The sequence below is a fragment of the Rhinolophus sinicus genome, chromosome 4, assembly GCF_057876585.1.
Source record: "Rhinolophus sinicus isolate RSI-liver-muscle chromosome 4, RSI-T2T, whole genome shotgun sequence".
NCBI lineage: Eukaryota > Metazoa > Chordata > Mammalia > Chiroptera > Rhinolophidae > Rhinolophus > Rhinolophus sinicus.
The window spans coordinates 10,204,148-10,225,643 of NC_142504.1; the positions used below are offsets into that span (position 1 = coordinate 10,204,148).

At 37.4% G+C, this 21,496-nt stretch overlaps 1 protein-coding gene across 4 annotated transcripts in view; it reads right to left on the reverse strand.

Moving 5' to 3' along the window:
• The window catches only part of BBS9 (Bardet-Biedl syndrome 9), a 359,579-nt gene that overhangs the window by 153,373 nt on the left and 184,710 nt on the right, over positions 1-21,496 (reverse strand). For all 4 annotated transcript variants that reach the window (XM_088797660.1, XM_019757307.3, XM_019757306.3 and 1 more), the window contains 2 exons: positions 20,343-20,515; positions 17,183-17,335 (listed from right to left, as the gene is read on the reverse strand). In XM_088797660.1, coding sequence (XP_088653786.1) covers positions 17,183-17,335; positions 20,343-20,515 — 326 coding nt within the window. The remainder of the gene's footprint in view (positions 1-17,182; positions 17,336-20,342; positions 20,516-21,496) is intronic.

Consider the following 21,496-nt stretch of genomic DNA (forward strand, 5'->3'; position numbering starts at 1 on the left):
ATACTTTAACCTGCACACCCAGCATTAAAGCTGAGAGAAGAACTAACTCGTCCCAAACACTGACAAAGATCAGGACCAAGGCCTAACCACACTACGAACTCACACTAACATTGTAAGACACCATTTTCATCTATAAAACCGGCAAAGAGTTTTTTTCAATGGTAATTCCCGATGTTGACAGAGATACCGAAAGCGGACTTTCTCAGGTGCTGCTGGAGAGAGAGGAAACTGATACAGCCTTTCTGAAACGAACTGTGTGTCAGGACCATTTCCAAGTACACATGAACCTTGGCTCGGCAGTCCCACATCTGGAAATATATCCTGAGGAAATGGTCATGAATGTACCTAGTTTTACCTCCAAAGATGTTCGCTGCAGCATTATGTATAGAAATAAGGACATCAAAGCAACCAAACTATCTGACACTAAAAACTGGTTGAATTGATTTTGACATAGTCACATTATGTAGCATGAAATAAGATATTTATAACGACATGGAAAACGTTCCTGACATGAAATTAGAAGAAAACATAAGACTACAAACACATCTTTTATATAATAATCCCAATTTTTAAAGTAATACACACATACAGAGAAAGAGAAAGAGGAATTCTCATGGGGAATTATGGGTGTTTTTCATTTTCATTTTTGTGTTTCACATTTGTCTGAAGTTAACAAATTTTCTACCAAAGTAGTATTTAATGTAATTCGTAATTTTTTTAATAAAAAAAAAGATACATAAAATGAAAGCATTTATTATGATTGTTTTGAAAGAGAATTTTGTAAAAATTTGCTATGTGGGTATAATTTGAACTTATTTCACTACATAATCCAATCAAAAATCAACGGATGACTTGCCCCTCTTTTGCTCATTCCCCACTCTCCCTCCTGTCCCTCCTACCAAACAGAGATATTTATAGGCCTGAAGCAGAAAGAGAAATTACTACTAATTGACCTAAATCCCCACATAATATAAGACTGCAGATGCACTCACAGATTGCCTCCTCAATCCACTCAGGGAAGCTGGGTTTTTGTTTGGTCTGGTTTCTAACTCACCATAAGTAAGGGGGGGCGATGGCTGGCCCCTGTCTTTAGTTACTCATGATTGTATTTGTGTTTGTTTGTATTCATCCTGCATTTGTTTTCATATGCAAATCTTTGCTCTCTCCAATTGGGCTGGGTAGTTTTCTAAGACAGGACCATGTAGACACATTTTTTTGGTGATTCCCTGTAGGGTGCTCTGCAAACAGATGCCCACGTACTTACAGGTGAAGATACTGTCAGGGAATAATTAAAGAATCACCCTACCACTTTCTACGCTGCTGGTGGCACTAGCCACTCATACAATTAGCAATAATCTAGTCATTTAGATAAAAGCCTTAAAAACATTCCTCTTCTTTGACCTGGTAACTATGGAAGTCTACCTTAAGATCCTTTTATTCAAAAAACAAACAGCAACAACAAAAAGATGTTCAAAACAAAACTTAAGCTCAACCTAAGTCTTAATGAGGGAATGGTTAAATAAATCGTCATTCCTGGTCCCAACAGAGTCTCCAGCTTGACAAAGCTGACAGTTATAATAACTGAGAATAGACGTGAGCCCATAAGGTTTCTCAGGCACCTGGAGTTGTAGGAATACCTGGTTCTCCACACAGTTACTGTTGAAACCTATCTTATCTGGACCAGTACTTGGTCAGAGGCTAAAGAACTGTCATTTAACTCATCATCTAGTGTTGACTATAATTCATAGCAAAAAAATGAGTCGACTCTTTTTCTAGGTCATGGGTATCCAGTTATTACCTAACATTCCCTATTAAACTATGTCAAATATTGCAGTCACCAGCTTTAAATTTTCTAAAAAATAAATTTCATTTTAAGAATAAAAGCCAAACTCAAAGAGAATGCTTCAAACTAGAAGCCAGAACTTGGAAAGATGAAGTACCTTATCTGAACCTATGATTCAAGCTCATGAAAAATGTGTTTAAAAAAGAGCTGTAAACCTAACTGGAACGTAAAAAAGTAATTTACCTCAAATGAAGTACTGCCCAAACCTTTCAAACACTTGCAAATTAACAGTAGAAAGATGATGAAGCCTATTCGTGGTCCAAGATGATAACTGCTTTTTAAGCACAAAGGGATCATAAAAATTCCACAGGAACACAACAGAGTCCCAAAGCACCGCAATAGTTAAAACACAATCATAGCAAAGGCGGATTCACAGCACTGTCCGTAGTACCTGCAACGACTGCTCAACTCCAGGCGTGGGAATGATGAACGAAGGTCTAAACATGCAAGTAGTAGAGTACCTTTCTCATTAGCAAATAAGATCCTGGTCCCAGAGGAGATCACTGGCAGAGACAGAAGTCATACCTTCAGCAGCTCCCTGAAAAAATACCAGCTACTCTTGGGGAAGGACCATCAAGTTCAACAAATATGTACTGAGTGCCTACTATGTACCAAACCGGACTCTATGTGAGGCACAGCAGTGAAAATGTTAGGTCTGGCAGGTGATTCTACCCTGGAGACAGACTCAAAACAGACTGAAAATCCCCTTCAACTGAAATGTACAATACGGGTTTCCTATGTAAGTTTGGGGTCCTGGAAAAAAAAATGACATGGAAGCATGGCTATACATTTTTTCCAACAAGATGGGTCCAGATACAAAAAATACAATAGAATAATCTATTCTTGAGCTAGATAGATCCTATAGGTCACTGTTACTATCAATTGAAATGACTTTCATCTGATAATACATTTAATCTAAAAATTATGTATGATGTTGTCAGCTCATGTTTCCCTTAAGAAGCACCATTTTATCTTTTCAAATACTTAAGTGATTATCCTCAATGGCAAAAGACTAGACTAAGAGGTAATATTCATCTATCTTTATAATTATCATCACTATAAGAAAGCCATGCTCCTTTAGGTTATAAACCATATCATAAACACCTGTATGTACTTTAAATAAACCTATAATAATCACAAATAAACCTATACATAGTAGTTGCTCAGTAAATATTTGATAGAACAATCTCTTAACCTGAATCTCTTAATCCCTGAATTTCAATGATCAGATACCCTATTCTTTCTAATAAGCTTTTAAAAACTATTTCCAAATATTTTGATAACATCATATTAAACATTTGTAGACTGAATAACGCATTCAAGACCAGGAACCACCACAAAATAACATTTCTTAGACTGAATCTAAAGGAGTTAAATTAAGCACACACATAAGTTTATTTAAAAAGCCGTAAGAAATACACCATTTTTTGCGTTGTTTCTTGAAATCTGATCAAAATCTGAGTTTAAATTTAAATATCTAGGAAAAAAGAAATGATTTATTTCAAGAAGACAGTTTTGCAAAGTTGTAAAACTAGTTGCACAGAACCTAAGGTTTCATCTGTCGTTAGTGAACCTAACAATAAGGTTTGTGGACAAGCAACAGTGTTGAAACCTTGTCAAGAAATATTTTAAATATTAAAAAACTATGTCAACCCTTGTTCTGTTCATGACTAAACTTGATACAATCAAGGAAAATTAGTTTCGGATGTGGGATACGTCAGGGATTTGAAGTAGTTTGCTAAATAGGAAGCTAAATCCAATTACTTTTCTGAAGATTTGGCATCTTCAACTGAAAACCAATATTCCAATTAACATTAGACAAATATCCAAGCTTATTCCACATGTTCCAGGCATCCTTTCTGGCGAACAAGTAGGCTGCATTTCTGTATTTAATTATTCCCTTATGTATACATAGGGCCTGCATTAGACTAGAGGTATATAAGGCCAAAAAATAAAAATAAAAAGGAAAATTTTAAATTCTTCTGTGGTCCTCTTCTACATATGCACAATCCAAATTTAACCTTCTATATAATTTTATCTTCTTTCCTAAGTTAAAAACATGCCAACACAAGTCTTTTTAAAAATATGTGATGTTTCAAACTACCTAAATGGAATTAATATCAAAGGCGTTCCCTAAATCACTTCACTGTACCCAAAACTGACAAACAAACAAACGAAAAACAGCGTCATCATCAAATATTGCCTTTAGCTTGCCTGAAGTTCGAAAGCAATTCAGACGTCCAGAGCCGATTTATCTACAAGACTCCATTATCTGGCCAGGAGTGGGCCATGCGATGGGGCGGGCGTGCCTGGGGAGTGGCTATGCAATGGTATAGCGTTTCAGTCCTGCGAATTGAACACGTTCTAGACATCTGCGGTGTAACAGCGAGCATCCAGCTACCAAAACTATACTGTATACTTAAAAATTTGTAATAGAGTTCATCTGACGTCGTTTTTTAACACAGTGGAAAAAAATGGATGGATAAACGAAATGGGAGGTGAGAGAGTAGAGAAAATAAACACAGACAGTTCTTATGAGACAAGGGTGTGAAAGGAGCAAAGAAAGGATGGGTTACATCCGGAAGAGAAACACAAAGAAAAGGTACAGGACGCAGGTCTAGGTTGGGATAAAGCTCAGCGTGTTTGGAGGCTGTAGGGGAAGAAACAGAGAAAAGAGATCAAAAATAGGAACCAGAGTAAATGACAAATAAATCAGTATTCCAGAAGCGAGTGGAAAGTCAACAGGGTCAAGTGCAAGACTGATCTTGAAGAAGAGGAAGGAGCCTCATGGTTGGAGGCAGGAAAGGAGACAGAAAAGGCTGCTGAGACCGTGACAGAGACACACCTGTGGGTCTCAGCCTTCCTGACGAAACAGGATATGAGGCCGGCTCCTGGGAGTGGGCGGGAAGGGCTGGGCAGTGGGCTCCAGAGGACTGCTGACGGATGAAGAGAAATTAGGCCCAGGGGAAACAAGAATTTTAGGCAGATGAGTTTTCAAGTGGCAGCAGGAACAGAGACAGTGTTCTGATGAGGTGGGTTTCCGAAGTAAAGGAAAGACTAGAACAAGGTGGGATAAAAGGCGGAGGGACCCAGTGAAAATCCATCACTTCCATGGGAAAAACATATTTCAATAACATGGCCTCTGAGCCCATCGTTCTAACTGGTGAATCAGCGGAACAACAACATTAAGTTCCAGCTAGAAGTCAGTCCTAGATGGGGCTGAAGGAGGCAAAGAATCGGTATGTGGGTGGGAAGGGAGATTGGGTTTCCCTGATGTCTAATATCCTGCTCTAAGAGATTTAAAAATCAAATCAAAGGAAACTTGCAAAACAACAATAGAGACTGGTCCATCAAGGAAAATAGTGAAGTTAAATATCTGCTGATTTTACTGCACAGCGTTCTATTAATAATTCCCAGAAAGAGTGACAATACATTTAAATCCATTTAAAACTCGACCTTCCCAGTTTATTTCTTTTCATTAAATTAAATTGCTTTTACCTACTACTACCTTGCTCCTGGATATACAGTCGGGTCCCACAAAAATATCTTTTTAAAAATATGTCACCTCAATTTATCCTTAATTACATTTGGTACTTTCAAGCAACACATAGGGTTCATTAATTAATTAACAAACACTCTGTTTATTAATACACACAGAAACACATCTCAGGACTGATAAAACTGCTCAGCTTCACTGTTCACAGATACTCTTATAAAGACTGTACATCTTTTTCTTTTGTTAAGAAAGATTGGGAACTGGCTCTGTTTTCCTTTATTTAAAGAGAGAGACGGAGAGGGGAGGCGAGGAAGGTGGAGGGGAGGGTTGTGAGGACTCTGACCATTGTTGATTCACAATTCAAACCGTTCAGAACGACATGTACAGAAAACTAATACAAAAGGAATAATTGTGCTAGACGGGATTAAACAGGAAGATAGATAACATAAATGAAAGAAAACCTCATACAATTACAGATAATTGGAGGCCACTTATATATTTTTCTCTCATCACTGACACAAAAAGATAAGATTTTCATTTCCTTATAATGGGCCCATAAATAGCTTTATTGTAATATTAGAAACATGTATCTTCTGAGTGTATCTCAAAAGACTAATTTTTTTAAAAGATCAAACAACAAATAGAATGAAATTTTAGCAGAAGAGAATACCCCTACTTACTTTGGCTTAGAATGCTTTGTATCAGACAGATGATCACATTTCTGACTGATAAATTCACCAAAATAAAATCCTAACATCGAATCCACAATCTAGGGAGTTGTTCATACTAAGACTACCAAGCGGAAAACTCAAATACTGATTGAAGAACATGAAGAAGTAAGCATTCAATGCATTCAATTTATTAAAAAAAAAAAAAAAAAAAAAGAAAGAAAAAGAAAGAAAGAAAGCACATAGGCCCCAGGAAAGTAAAGCATATCAATCAGATGGATATGAAAAGTAGAATGTTTTTTATATACTAATAGGCCCGTTGTCCCCTTCATTTATGTACAACACCCATTAATGTCAATTAGCATTACATACCTGAATCCGGGGAAGCATAACTCCAATTATAATAATACTTTGCACTTACATATCTTCTTTGAAAACTAACTCAGTCTCACAAAGACCTGTAACTTAAGTCACTATCATTAGAGTACACCAAACAAATGTTGACTGGTCAACAGCCACACTGCTGACACTAAATGACACCGAAAGCCCTATTTGTTCCTGAAATTCTGAACTGCCAGAAGTTTAAGATTCTAAGTCCCTTGTCATAAGCATTATGCAGATACAATAAATATTTATTAAGAATTTTACTAGAAGATAAGCCCCATGCTACATGCTGCTCAGACAGGTTCTAAGAGGTCCAAAGAGGAAAGAGAAGAAGCAGGGCTCAGGGAGTCTGTGACATGCCCAAAGGCAGAGCCAGAAAGAGCTGGAACTAGGGCAGGACCCAAGTCTTTCGACACAAATTTGATGGGGGTTTTTTGTTGTTTTGTCCTGTTTTTACAGCACCTGACGACGTGGTTTATACAAGGGAAGATTCCTGGTGATGTTCTAACCATCTATGAGTGCTTCCTACTGCTTACTACTCACAGCCAGTGATAGTCTTATCATGAACAAGAATTTAAAAGAATTAAAGGAAAGAAAAAAAATCAAGAAAAGGGACATTACAAGAAACTGTAAAATTATGAGTTGACAGCTATGTGTAGCGAGAACTGTAATGTCCACTAAGGTGGCCTCTAGCCACAGGTGGCTATTTAGCACTTGAAATATGCTGCAAGTGTAAAATAAACCATGTTTTGAAGGCTTACTATAAAAAAATAAAATGTCTCATTAATAATTTTTGATTACAGGATGAAATGATAATATTAATTTCACTTGTTTCATTTTACTCTTTTAATGTGGCTACTAGAAAAGTAAAAATTGACTCTATGGCTCATATTTGTGGCTGCAAGTGTATTTCTGTCGGGCTGGACTGTATAGCTACACACATACTATACTGAATACATCAGTGGTGTAACAAACATACTTTGGAGATTACATTCTAGATGGCACTCTGACCTGGATGGAGAAAATTTTACATAATTTTGAAAGAGCTTTGTATACTTCTCTAGTTAGGCTGCCAGACTCGTGAGGTTAGAGTCAGCAAAACAACACCCACCCTTACTCATGTATTCACTCAAACACACCATTCAGTTCTCTCATTGCTCTCTTTTGAGTGAACAGGAATAAAACAGGAATAATAATCTGAAGTTCTAAAACATTCGGAGACTAGAGAAATGAGCGTATAAGGGATACGCTCAGAAGAGAGAAAATACTTCCCTCAGGAAATACCAATGAACGCCAGGAGGTTGTGACCACACCTCTCTTTCCAAAAATTTATTATATTTTCAAATTTTGGTAAAATACAAAGAATATAAAATTGACCAAAGCTTAACTATTTCCAAGTGTACAAGTTCAGTAGTGTTAAGTTTTAAGCTACACATATTGTGAAAAAAATTCTTTCCATGCTTATCAAATTATGATCATAATAATATTAAAGAAAAATTGTTTAAGAATTTAAAGTCATCTAAAATAAATGTATACCATTTTCACTTTTTGTATTCCTTCCAAATTTTTACACACTCATCTATTATAGATACATCTACTTCATTATTTGTAACTTATTACATACTATTCTGCTTTTTTCAATGACTTGAAATGTTTTAATTATTCCAGTTTTTAAAATAATGTCATGAAACATATCAGATGGTAGTACTACAATAAACTTCATCGTTTTCCAACTATGGGAAGCTGGTTTGTAATTTCTTGCAAAGGTGATTAATATTGTAAATGAACACCGTGATGAAGGTATTTTTTATCTTTGTGAACTATTTTAGTAGACCAACATCCAAGGGTAGAATTATGGGGTAAAAACATACAAACTTCTTTTTTAAACCATCCTTTTGTCTTTTGCCATATCATCCTTTTTTTTTTAACCTAATTCACCCCAAACATATGGTTACAAATTTCTGTGCCCCACTTTCTGACCTGTTTATTCTCTCCTTCAGTGGAGAAAGAACTTCTTTTCAGCTCTTAAGTAGGTATAAGGAAACAAATGCAGCAAAATCACCATGTCCCTGATACCTCCTTCTCAATCTATCAGCATATTGTTTTCACTTGCCAATGGCAAAGAGGAAAGTAGGCCTCTGAATGGTTTCATCACATATTCCTTTGTGTTATCAGCCAAAATCATGCTCATTTAAAAAGTCATGGACCAAAAAGCCTTCAGACTTCTGCGTGACTTAAAATGATTTTTATATATTAATACCATACAAATAAACAGAGTGGAAGGAAGTTTTAAGTACAGAAAAAGTAACAAATAGCAAATCCAAACCACAGGATCTCTGTTTAAAATTATGCCTAATACAGCCTCTGTTTTGCAGAAGAGAAAAATCAGCCAAGTGCCTTTCTAGAACATTAATGACTATCAGTCATTACATCACACATATGTCATCTGACACAATTAAACTTTCAGATTAATAAACATTTTTCCACTGGTACAACAGAGGGTTAGTGTTCAAGTGAGAGGGGAAAAAAAAAAATCTCAGTACACGTAAAAGCATCAAAACACAAGCCAATCTGTAGGGTAAGTCTAAATTTCCCCTATTTCAATTCAACCAACCAGTCCTACTTTGACTAACAAATGTATGTGAAAATTTTATAACATGAAGAAAACTTATTTTCCAAAACTTTTCTGCCAAATGCAATAAGCATTAGCATTTGATGGCAAAAAAAAAAAAAAACTGAACTTCAGTGTAAGTTAACAAATTAACAAAGTCACCTCTTCCTCGGAAACTCAAGTTTCAGGTGTAATATATACTTCGGGGAACTTGCCAGCAGATTTTGTTACCTTTCTGATAGAGGTATACACAATGAATATTGGACGACCATGGATATATACCATGAGTATGTACAAATAATTTCCATGAATCTTCTTTTTCTTTAATCTGACTGCAGTTTTGCTAAAGACAACCTAGGATATCTGTGCTCCACCTGGAAATGATTAAAGTGAAAATGCCACATGACATACTAAAGCATGGACTTTGGAGTAGATGGCTTAATATCTGTAACACTGAACAAGTTGCTAACCCTACCTGGAGTCTCAACTCCTTCATCCATAAAATGGGAACAATAATGCCACTCTCTCAAGACGACTGCGAGTAATAAATGAAATTTACCTCAGACTCAACAGCGGCTCAATAAACACAAATTTCCCTTCTCTTCCCTTACTTCCTTTCTTAGGTCCTCCAAAAATATATTCAGATGATTGACAAGACAGTATTCCAATTGTAGAAATGAATACATTTAGGTTTTTCACTGCTGAAAAAAAATTAAAATCTCAATATCATTACTTTCTTTCAACACTAGGCTTCTAAAGCTAGACATAAAGGTGAAAGTTATTTCAAAAAGGATGCCATTTTTTTCCAGAATTCTAGAACAAGTTATTGAAATTGTGGTGAGCAACTGGAAAATCTTCATTCCCATGTAAGAATCACGAGATGCTTTTCCCAGAGTAGCGGTGCTCACCAGCTCCCTTGCTTCAGCCACAGGGCTGAGCTCAATGAGAGGGGCTTGGTAGATGCCCCCAGGAGTGTGCGCGATGTGACAGTAGGTTGAGAACTGTGTAAGACACACATGCTAGTAAGAGTAAACTGGTAACGCTGGGATGTGGGTTTCACCTCCCACCCAATCAGATACAGGATGTAGGAAATGACCTGCAGTTGGAAGCAGGAGAAAAACGGTTGGCTGACCCCTGGTGCACCAAAACTCACAACTGCTGATGGTGGGTCTTGATGTCAGTGGCCACCTGTTGGAAGTCTAAAAAGAGGCTGCCCCCCACCCCCTACACGCACACGCACAACATGCCTGGAGACAACTAATTGCAGGATGATGCTCCCAAGTGACATAACCCTTCCTTGTTAGTTAACCAAGATGCCTTTCCCAGAAAGAAGCCCCTGAGTTGTCCAGAGGCGCTCCCGCTGATGTCCACTGTATCCCTTTTGCTTCATTTTGGGGACACTTACAGGTGGTTTTGGGCAGTGGTAATAAAGCTGTTCTGTCTCTGCACTCTGTTCTGTATTTGAATTCCCAGTTGTCTTATTCTACTCATCAGAAATCAGTCCTGACAAAGCCAGGACCACCTACATTATTTGAAGGGCCCGCAGTAAAATGAAACCATGGGGCCTCTTGTTCGGGAAGTATGAAGAATTTCAACATGGGTACCACAGAGCATTAAACCAAACCCAGGGCTCTCGTGCCTGCACAGGTCACGTGCCCATGAAGCCCACCGTGGACAGAGCTAAGGTGGGGATCTACAGAGAAACTGAATAACAGATTCCATCCCCTAAACAACTGCCCATAACTAAGCACATGAGCAAGTGTTCAGACAGTCTGGCCTGAAGACACCACAGATGCTCTGTTTGCTTTAAACACCTCTTGACAAATCTAATTAACTATAAGATAAATTATCTTCAGAGTCTATAGACCACAACAGATTAAAACTAATAAGATTTTAATGACAATAAAAATTTAGGTTTGAAAGTCAAAAGCATAGAAAACCTAAGATCCAGCGTTAGAGAAGGTTGAAAACAATTGTCTTTTAAAACATTTGGTTACTTTAGTAGCCAACTGAATTTTAGCAAGCGAAAAGAAGCAGGGTAGATTATAAAAATGCCCACAATTCCCCACTCCTCCAGTCAAGAAGCAGAGTATTTCCCCACCGTTTTGATCAAGGCCAAAACCAATGAGGAATTTAGACACATAGCACAGGCAGAGGCTGGGAGAACACCTGTGTATGGGGACCTACAGCCACCGTGTGACCACGCCCAGGTCAGGGTGATGGGCCAGGAGAGGCATGTGACACAATCAATCCACCTAACTGTCGGCCGGCTGCCAAATATGTGAGTAAGTGCATCCCATGCCATTGGGTCCCCAGCTGACCAGAGAAACATGAGTGAGGCCGGTCAAGACCAGCCAAGAGTGGCCTGATCAACAGAACTGCCCAAGTGATCCAGACACTCAGGAACAATACCCAACTGCTGTTTTAGCCGCTCAGGTTTGGGGTGCTTTTCTATACAGTGAAATTGTTAAATGATACAGGTAGGATTTTAGTTCAGTAGTAGAAAAACGGAGTCTGCAATAAACAGGGAATGAAACAACTAGCTCACCATTTTGGGCAAGGAGATTAGATTCCCTCTGAATGGCATAATACATTTCACATGGATTTAAGAAGAACATATAAAGAATGATAGCAGAAAATGGTTAGAATAAATTATTGGTCTATGTTCATGTACTCTTGGCATGGGGAAAGCTTTCCTAGACAGAGAAACCTAAAGAAAAAAGATGGATATATTTCACTACGTATATACTTTTTCAATTTTACATGTCAAAAAAAACACATTATAAATAAAAATAAAGGCAAATGACAAATTGGCAAAATTTTTTTATATGAAGAGAGATGACATCTCTCTTACATACACAAAGTATTTTATGTATGACAAAAGTATGCTAAAGGATTGTCACTCCTAATAGTCACAAAATAAGAAAAAGCTGACACACCTGATTGAAAAGGCAGACATAAATAAATCACACACATACACACACACAAAAAAATACAAATGGCCGATGAACACCTTTCAAATGCTCAACCTCACTACTAAACAAAGAAAGAAAGAATATAACAACAATCAAATTATCTTTCAGCTAAAAATCGTAAAGATCAAAACAATAACAGTCAGAAAACAGACATTTTCATAAGCGTATACTGCTGGTGGAACTATGACTTGGTACATTTCTGCAAGTCGGTGTGTGTGTGTGTGAGAGAGAGAGAGAGAGAGAGAGAGAGAGAGAGAGAGAGAGAGAGAGAGAGAGGTTTTTTGATTGAGCGATTTTCCTTCTTGTTAAACATCCAGATGAGACAATCAGGGATTGGGGAAGATGGCCCTTTGCCCTCAGGATCCTGACGTCCCCTCTTCCCTTTTAGGATCCTCTCTGGAACCAAACATTACCTAAGACAGGTTTTCTAAAGGGGTTTGGGGATACCCCGAGGATACAGAATGTTCTTGATTTTCAGTTGAGGTCTAGATTTGTGAGGTTGCCAGGTAGCAGTTTCAGAAAGATGATGGATTGTGATGACCTCTTTTGTCTGATCAATGACGAGCAGCACTTTTGAGATGGCACAACATATTAGTCAAGTCAAGATGAAGAACAGTCCCCAGAACTGTAGCTAACATTTGTTGAGAGCTTACTGTGTTTGAAATACTGTTCTAAGCAATTTATGTGTTTATACATTTCAAGTCTCACAACAACCCCAGGAAGGAGGCACCATTCTACAGGTGGGGAGGTTTTGTTCTCTCTTTGCCTGTTTAAGTAATTCGCCCAAGGTCACAGAGCCAGGACTGAAATACAAGCAAGCTGACGGTAGACGCGGAGTTCTTAATCATTATACTAGGATCCGTCAGATATGCCACTTCAAACCCTAGAGCATTTATTGGCATGCATTTACAGGAAACAATATTGGATGTCTTAGTGCAACCTTAGGAGCAATGCTTTCTCTAATAGGTTCTCGCTGAACTAGAATCAAAGCCACCTAAATCCAGATCACTGGAAGACAAGAGGCCCACTTCACTGGTTCACTGTATAAGCTAGTGGTACCCCAAGTTTCTGCTAACCACCAAGGACACAGGTCCCATAGGGCCTGCCCTGGCCTTGCCTACTTCTGATTTGGTAAACTGGCCTTTTGGTGCCTAAATAATAACAAAGGCTACTATTATTGAATGAAGAGGTAGTAAGCCAAATTTTGACTTCAGAACCTACCATTGCTAACTCTGTTACATGAACGAATATACCACACAAACTATCTCAACATTACAGGCAACTCAGCAATGCCTAATCATTCTTATATGAAGGGCTGCACTTTCCATTTGTCCTTTGGTCTTGACTGGAATTCACTATAGTTCCTGGACCATCTATCACCCGTGAGACCCCCCCCCCCCAATTTCCTCCAGTTCCACATTTCTCTATCCTAGCCTAGCTGCTCCAAAGGCATGTGTTATGAAAAATATTCTGCCTTCCAAGAGGAAGACCTCAACAATTATATGAATAGGAAATGAAGACATTCAAACTTTTCATGCTCTGGAGATGTATTAAGACTGAAAAAGCCCAAATAATTCTCATGCCATTTAGAATATGAAGGCATTTGACCTCAACAACGTCCTGTCTGCACAGACGTATTTCAACAGATGATTGTTTCACATTGAACTCCAGCACACAAATACACACACACACACAAACACACACACACACACAAAAACACAGAAGATTTTCTAGTCAAGAATTTGTAGCTATAAAACCTTCCTAGCTATGACAGTTTACCTTATTATTTAAGAAGACAGAAGAGAGTTTTCATTTTTTAGTGGCTTTTAAGGATTTTAGAATAAACCATCCTAATGATTTATGAACCTGAACTGAAAGAATTCTCTGCTACTCTGTTCTTTGCAGTATTTCCCTTGTCACAGACATAAGAGTTTCAAGAAATTATCTTAGTGGCAATAATGCATTTATTCATAGAACAAATATTTATGTGACAAGAAATGTATTGTGCCAAGAATATAGTGGTGAATAAGACAAAAAAAAAAAAAAAGGCCCCTGCCTTCAGAGAGAGTTTACACACTAGTTTTTGGATACTGGCTACTGCTTCTATTTTCACATAAGCCAATTATCACTGCTTCATTAAATGGTGACAATATATCATCATCCAGATGTATAGCAATAAATGGGACAGACTGTAAATCATTCATGGCACAGCTCAGAATGCTTATTTTACTGCTCCTGATGGAACTAAAGAGGCTCAAAGATCCACAGAAGGACTAAGAGAAAAATGAAAAGCTCCCTGCACATGAAGAAACCAGGATTCCACACAGGTAGCAGATCTAACTTTAAACTGGTCTAGTGGGAAAACACTTAAAAAAATCGAGTGACAGTCATGCAACAGAGTTACGTCATGGATAGTAAGATCAGGCTCTAACACAGATAATTACTTCATGGGCTTGGCTAATCTGCCAAGTAAATCATGCCCACTATCCAGGCAAAGTATAAAGATAAGAGAAGCTTACACTAAGCAGAGGTATTTGACAGTGAGGTATGTCACATGCCCATTCGGTCACAAGAGAGTTGTCTACAAGGGATTTTTCTCAGTGTTGGACTCAACATTAAAACTATTAAGGTGTATCTTTAATAAACTGTGGTTTGTCCATGCTACAGAATAGCTTGTCCATCTTATAGGATATTAGGCAACCACTACAAATAGAGAAGTAGATCTACACATTAATATGGAAAGAGCTGCAGCAAATACTGTCAGACGAAAAAGAGAAAAAGAGAAGTAGACTAATACAGTATGATACAATTTATGGATTTTTTTAGGCTCGCAAATAATATTTTACTTCTGAATGCAAAAATAAAGGTCTGGAAATACACAAAAATGTATAAAAGTGATTACACTTCTGAAGAGACGATAAAGAATCGTGCTGGAGAATTTAGCATTGTGTATAATCTTGTAATTTTCTTTGGGAAATTATATCATGTATTAATTATATTATTAAAAATTAACTTAAAAGAAGTAGAGAACAATCAATATCTCAAATATCTCACTATAATTTAATGTGAATATATATAATACAATTGAGTGGGAAATTACATTAAAACTAAATCACATTTATTATAGTATTCATATTTTTCTACCAAAACCTTGTTCATTCTCTTTTTCAACCTAGAAAGAATGAGACTTAAAAATATTGATTCAAGTGAAAAACTCCATGGTTTTCATCATCTTGTCTGTAATACCACACATCATGGAAAAACCTAACCCTGAGGCTAAGCAGAAAAAAATTAAACCCCCAGCACTTTACATGTACAAAACACAAAGGAAGTCTTGCTTCATAGAAAACATGGAAAGCATTAAGCCAAGCACTCTCATCAAATCCCTTTACACACCCCTCTGCCATTGTGTCCACAAAAAGATCCAGCATCATCAAAGACACGATTCAACGACTCAACGTATCTTCAGCCCCAAGGGTGGCAGGCGTGGCAGGAGGCCTGAGAATGAGATAGGCAGGTCAACAAAAGAGATATGAAGGAAGAGGAGGAAAAACACAGAGGAAATGAAAACCCAACCAAAACAAAAAGTGTACTGGAGAGAGCAAAGAAGTGTGGTATAGAAAGATCCTTAGTATCTACTAGTACTGTCAGGACTGCTCCAATACGAAGGAAACTGGCCGTATGTATCTGCAGAGCAATTGACCAAACATTTCCACGTACATTTATGGGAATAGAAGCTTTGTAACAACATAGTGAGCATTTATCACACTTCATGGAAAGAAACGGAAGTTCTGACAGGGTAAGGGAGTCGCAAAAAGCCACACAGCTAATAAGCGACAGAAGTGGGGTCTTTGGACCCCACGCCCAACATTCTTTCCCGTGCTCTACTGCTGCTATAGACTGCCCCTGAAATTGTTAATTTTTCAAATAACCATGACAATTTCAAGATGCAAATATATGTATTACGATACAGTTACTGATGCTTATATACTAAGCTATTTTTCTTCTCTCTAGGGAAGCTAACTCTGAAAAAATATATATCTGATTTGTCCTTTTAAAATCAATACAATGTGGCAGAGGAGGGTGGGGGGGTGGTACTAAAGGTCCACATTGGGGGAGTCTGGTGGTGACGGAGCTGTGCAGTATCTCGCCAGTGCCAGGGCACACAGGAACCTACACATGCGACAGAAGTATATAGAACTTAACACACACACGCCCACAAATGAGTACAAGTAAATTATGGAACTCCGAATAAAATCCATGGATTTGATCAACATCAGTATCCTGGCTGTGCTGTTACACTGCGTGGTTCTGCAAAACGTTGCCAGTGGGGGAAACTGGGTAAAAGATGCATGAGATCTATCTGCATTTTTCATTATAACTGCATGTGAATATACAACTATCTCGGTTAAAAATATCAAGAGTATCCTCATACCACCAACCTGATTTGGAAACAGATTAGTGATGTGTGGAAATAGGAGAAGGAATAATGTAGACATTCAAAGCTGATTTCATTATAGTGGAACTGGTAGAGGCTTTATCCATGAAATTAAAATTTTTTACATTATTATTCAATAATATATGATATGATATGATATGATAGTTTTGAATCGTTTTTGGAGACATAATACCCTGGAGTGAGAGTCAGATCGCCCTAGCCACACAAATGATAAACGATTGGTGGAAGGAAGAATTGGGACGAGGAAGAAAAAAGACTTTCTGAACTAGAACAAAGCGCTCTTTAAAAAATTCTGTCTCAGAACATCAACTGACATAATTAATGCTAGAAGTATAATCTAGTTGCTCCATAAAACAATTAGAGAATTATGGTTATAATTATAGGACGCACCAAAAATTGCCTAATAAGAACGCTAATCATAGTAGCTGCTACTTATCAAGCATATAAAGTGCCTGGCGTTGTGTTGGCTGCTTCACATGAATGATTGAAAATCCTCACAACAACCTAAGAGGTAAAATGTGAAAACCAATGGATCTGACGTCATTTATTCAAGGTTGCGGAGTTAGAAAGCGGCAGAGCTTGACTCTGAACCTTATTATTTTTCTGACTCTAAAGCTTGTGTGCTATTCACTGCTCCATAAGACATAGGAAAGAAATACCTTACCTTGATATTCAGGTACATGATCACTCCAGAATGAGGGAAAAATTTATACCCAGTAATGGAAAACTATCACTGATATACTTACCTGCTTGTAAGTTCCATCTAGTAAGGTGTCCAGGTGTTGGAGGGGGGCAGGTGTTTTATCTTTGAACCTTGTTAATAGCCGGCGTTGAATGGCCCGAAATTGTACAGCTCTTTCAGATAAGAGTTCTTCTAATTTTTCACCATTTATCCGCAGCTACAATGAAGAATTTCTTAAATTCAGGTTAAATGTGCACAAAACATGTTTAAAGTAAGAACAGGAAATGCCAATACAAGTCTGAAAGAATAATGAAGAAATTTAAACTTATTATAGAGTTAAGAGAATTAAAACAGTGTAGTATTTGGTACATTAATATATAGCTATACAGTAAATAGATCAAATAAAAATGTAACAAAGATGACCTGGTATCACTGGGGAAAAGATAGATTATTTAATAAATGTTTTGTGATAGCTGATTAAACACATGGGGAAAAAAATATGATTTCTCCCCCAGTCTTTACAGCAACATCAAATGCAGAGGAATCAAAAGTTTAGATACAATAAATGTACTAGAAAGAATACTCATCAATAGGGACAGGTCAAGCAAAGAAGACTACTTTGCAGGAGCACTAGTTGCTTATATATAAGGATATCCAAAGATGCATTGAATGAAACAAAGCAAAATAATAATAATAATAATAATAATAATAATAATAATGATAGAACAGTAAGTATAATGTGCTGCCATTCATGTATTTTTAAGAAACAAACCTGTATATTAACATAGTTGTGACTGCAGAGAATAGTTCTAGAAAAATACACAAGAAACTGAACAACAAAAGTTGCCTCCAAAGAGGGACTGTCCGGAGGATGAGAATCAGAAATGACCCTTTTCACTGTAACTCTTCTCGTAACCTTTGAATTTAATATTATTAAAATAAGAGCTAATCAAAGTCATAGAGTAGAAGGAACACTCTATGAAATCATAATAGATCATGTGAACCACTAATTCAGCTTTACAAAACAGTCATAAACTAGTTCTGAAATAAATATCATATTGAAAATATTCAGAAATCAAACATATTATAGTTTCTATTTCTGATATCACGCCAAACTTCCTTAGCTTTTATTATATGTATTCTCCAGATACATGATAAAAAAAAACTTGGACTTCTATTAACTTCTTTTAATACCAACTTGAGAAGCACTAAGTAACTAAATACAAGATATTCCCTTGAAGGAAAATAAAAAACTTCTATTATCAAAAGTTAAGTGATAAATTTTTTAAATAACTAAATTAAAAATATATACTTTATCAATAACTGTATCAATAATTCATTCTTTTAATTGTATAATTTCCTGTATAATATTTTAGTTCCTGAATTCACAAAACACACAAAAATAAAACAAGACGCTCTCATTACTGAGACCTCAGCCAGGTTCTCTACCATTCCTTTGAGTGTGTAACCTAACAGAAGTAACTGAAATGTTTTCTATGTGCTGGAATTTCGACACTTAACAAATACTTGTTGGTCCCAGGGCGAAGCACTCTGGGTGCTAGGAGTTATAGCAATAAATGAAACAGACAGAAGTCCCTGCCTTCGTGGAGCTCACACGAAAGGACATTTGTATTCCAAACGCCATCTTGATTCCAAGATTTACCTCCTTTTTTTGTTAAAGGAGAGAGTGGGGCCAGTGAAGAAGTAGAATCGTGCCCCTTTTAATCCGTGGCACAGGTGAAAGTGTCTAGCTCTTCACAGTCCCTCAGCCCCTCCCAGAAAAGAAATGCCCCTGGTGGGGGAAGGACAGGGATTTACTAGCCAGCAAATAAGGGGGGAAGCTGTATGCCAAACTCAGAATCAATTAGAATCTAATATTTTCTATTTTAAATATTACAAATGTGTAATTAGTATAGACTCTCTCCCAAAACACAAGAGACCCTAGTTTTGTCCACGGAAGCAGGAATTTCTTAAACTGTATCCTACAGGATGGCAAAGGTTCTCAATCCTTAAAATACCTGAACATTAATATAGTCCCAAAACTGTTGATTTTGGTGCCACAATTTGGTCATAAGCATCCAATAACATATTATCAGCATAGATGAGGGAAAACCCAAATAAGTTCAATTTATTTAATAATGGCATGTAATTTTCAACTGGATCGTGTGCACTGGAACTTTCCCTTTATGTTCGCACTGTATTAAAATAAGTCTTTATAGCTGAAGTCAATGACTTTAGAATGTTGAAAGGGACTGAAATTAGACAGAACGGTCATGTGATTGACAAGCTACATCACATTATTTCTCTCTCTCTCTCTCTCTCTCTCTCTCTCACACACACACACACACACACACACACACACACAAACACACACACACACATCATAGTTTATAAATCATGCAAAACCCTATTGATTCCTTAAAAAGTAGTCACTCTAGGAACCAATGCTTCCTTGAATAATGTTCAATATTATTTTGAAATTCCCCTTTGCAATTGGCTAGGGTGTATTTACAGGCAAATAAGTAAAGCCTGGTGAATTTTTCTCAACACATGGGACTTTCAAAACAATGACTGTCATTGTCCAACTGGTTCACAAAACAGAACTCTTGACTACTTCCAAACATCAAATCAATCTTCAAAGGATGAAGGTTTGACACCATCAAGACCCTCAAGAGACTCTAAAACAGGCTCTGGAGGTATTCAAGCAACAAAGTCACTGTCAGACCTCATTTATTTGGACGTTTAGTCATCATGCATTTATTACGTGCCCATTGTGCCAGATACCGGAGAATATTTTACGTGGTTAACCCTCATTCAGATGCAGAAGTTCTGGTGCGCTTGTTAAAAAAGAAAAGGAAAAATCACTTTATAATCACACCTCACGTATGGCTTGCTAGAATTAGTTAGCCAAACGGCTGCCGATAAGCTCCAATAGTTTCAACACTGGGTTATTAGGGTTGAAGGTTAAGTCCCCACGTGGGAGAATTAAATCAACTCTGTTCCAAGGCCAGACCCCGTGCTTAGCTCCAGGCAGCCACTCTGGAAAGGTCTGCAACTGATCACAAGTGGGGCAAGAGGGCAGGAACGGATTCGCAAATTCCACCATCCATAGAACAACAGCTTGAAGCACATGGCATGTATCCTACAATTCTTACTTCCGTAGCCTCTCTTTCTCTTTCACATATTGAAAAATTATAAACAATGTGGGTTATAATCATACACACCTCAAAATGCTGATCAATCAACTCAAAATATTCTTGAAGGGGCAGAGATCCAGAAAAAGAACACGCGAAATCTTTGATTCCCTGTTTTTCAAAATATTCTTGAAGGCGGATAATAAGCTCGTTTGTTATGAGCCAAAGATCTTCAAATTGTTCACTCTGAATGCGGTATCGTTCTAAGACAGAAAACATAATTAAGACGAAATGTTTATTACTGGCTGACACGACATGAATTATTACTAACTCTAATATGAAACCAAAGCAAAAAGGACAGAGCTTTCTTTCATGGAATATAGATCTGATTTCTACTGGCTTGATAAAAATACTTCTAGTGCTTTCTTGCAGTTTTCGGCCTCAGCCACTTAACATTGTCCAGTTTAATGCCCAAGGTATGTGTCACAGTGGCAAGCTTAGATAGCACCACAGTCCTTTTTACTGAGTATCTCATACCAGGTTTCAGTACAATGAAAACAGCCAAATTCGGGTCGTTCTAAGGAAAAGATTTACTTAAAAGGTAAGAACACAGTTATCGTGAAAAAATACAATTTGGTATAATTAGTTTGTCTTGGAAAATTACTATGGAATCAAATGCATCCTATAGAACATCCCAAATCCTGGACACTGTCGCCAGCGTACATCCCTGTAATCATGATGCAAGTTTTCTGTTTCTCTAGTTGTTCTTTTATTTGAACAGAGATTTTGCAATCAGACTCTTCCCTAAATATAAATCATGTTTCCCTCCAGTCCCTGAAACCTCTGCTCCAAGAGAGCCAAATTCCTGCCCATCCCCTAGACAGATGATAACAGTGACGGCAGCGGGGCAATCACTACATCTACGACAAGAGCAACTGGATTTGTTGAGTACCAACTATATACCAAGCACTGTGATTCCAACAACCTCTTTTCTCTAAAAAGGTAAATGCCAAATGTCACAAAGCAAATTAAATGTCAGAGCTAGAATCCATGATACATACCCTTCTTCCCCACTTGTCTAAATTCTAGCTATTCTTCAAGACCTGGCTTCAATTTCACCTACCCCAAGAAACCTTTATTTCTCTACCACCTCTAGCAGCCTAACAGATGCCAGCATAAAGTGTACAATTAAGCACTTTACATTCACTCTCTCATTAAAATCTCAATAGCCCTATAGGGGAAAT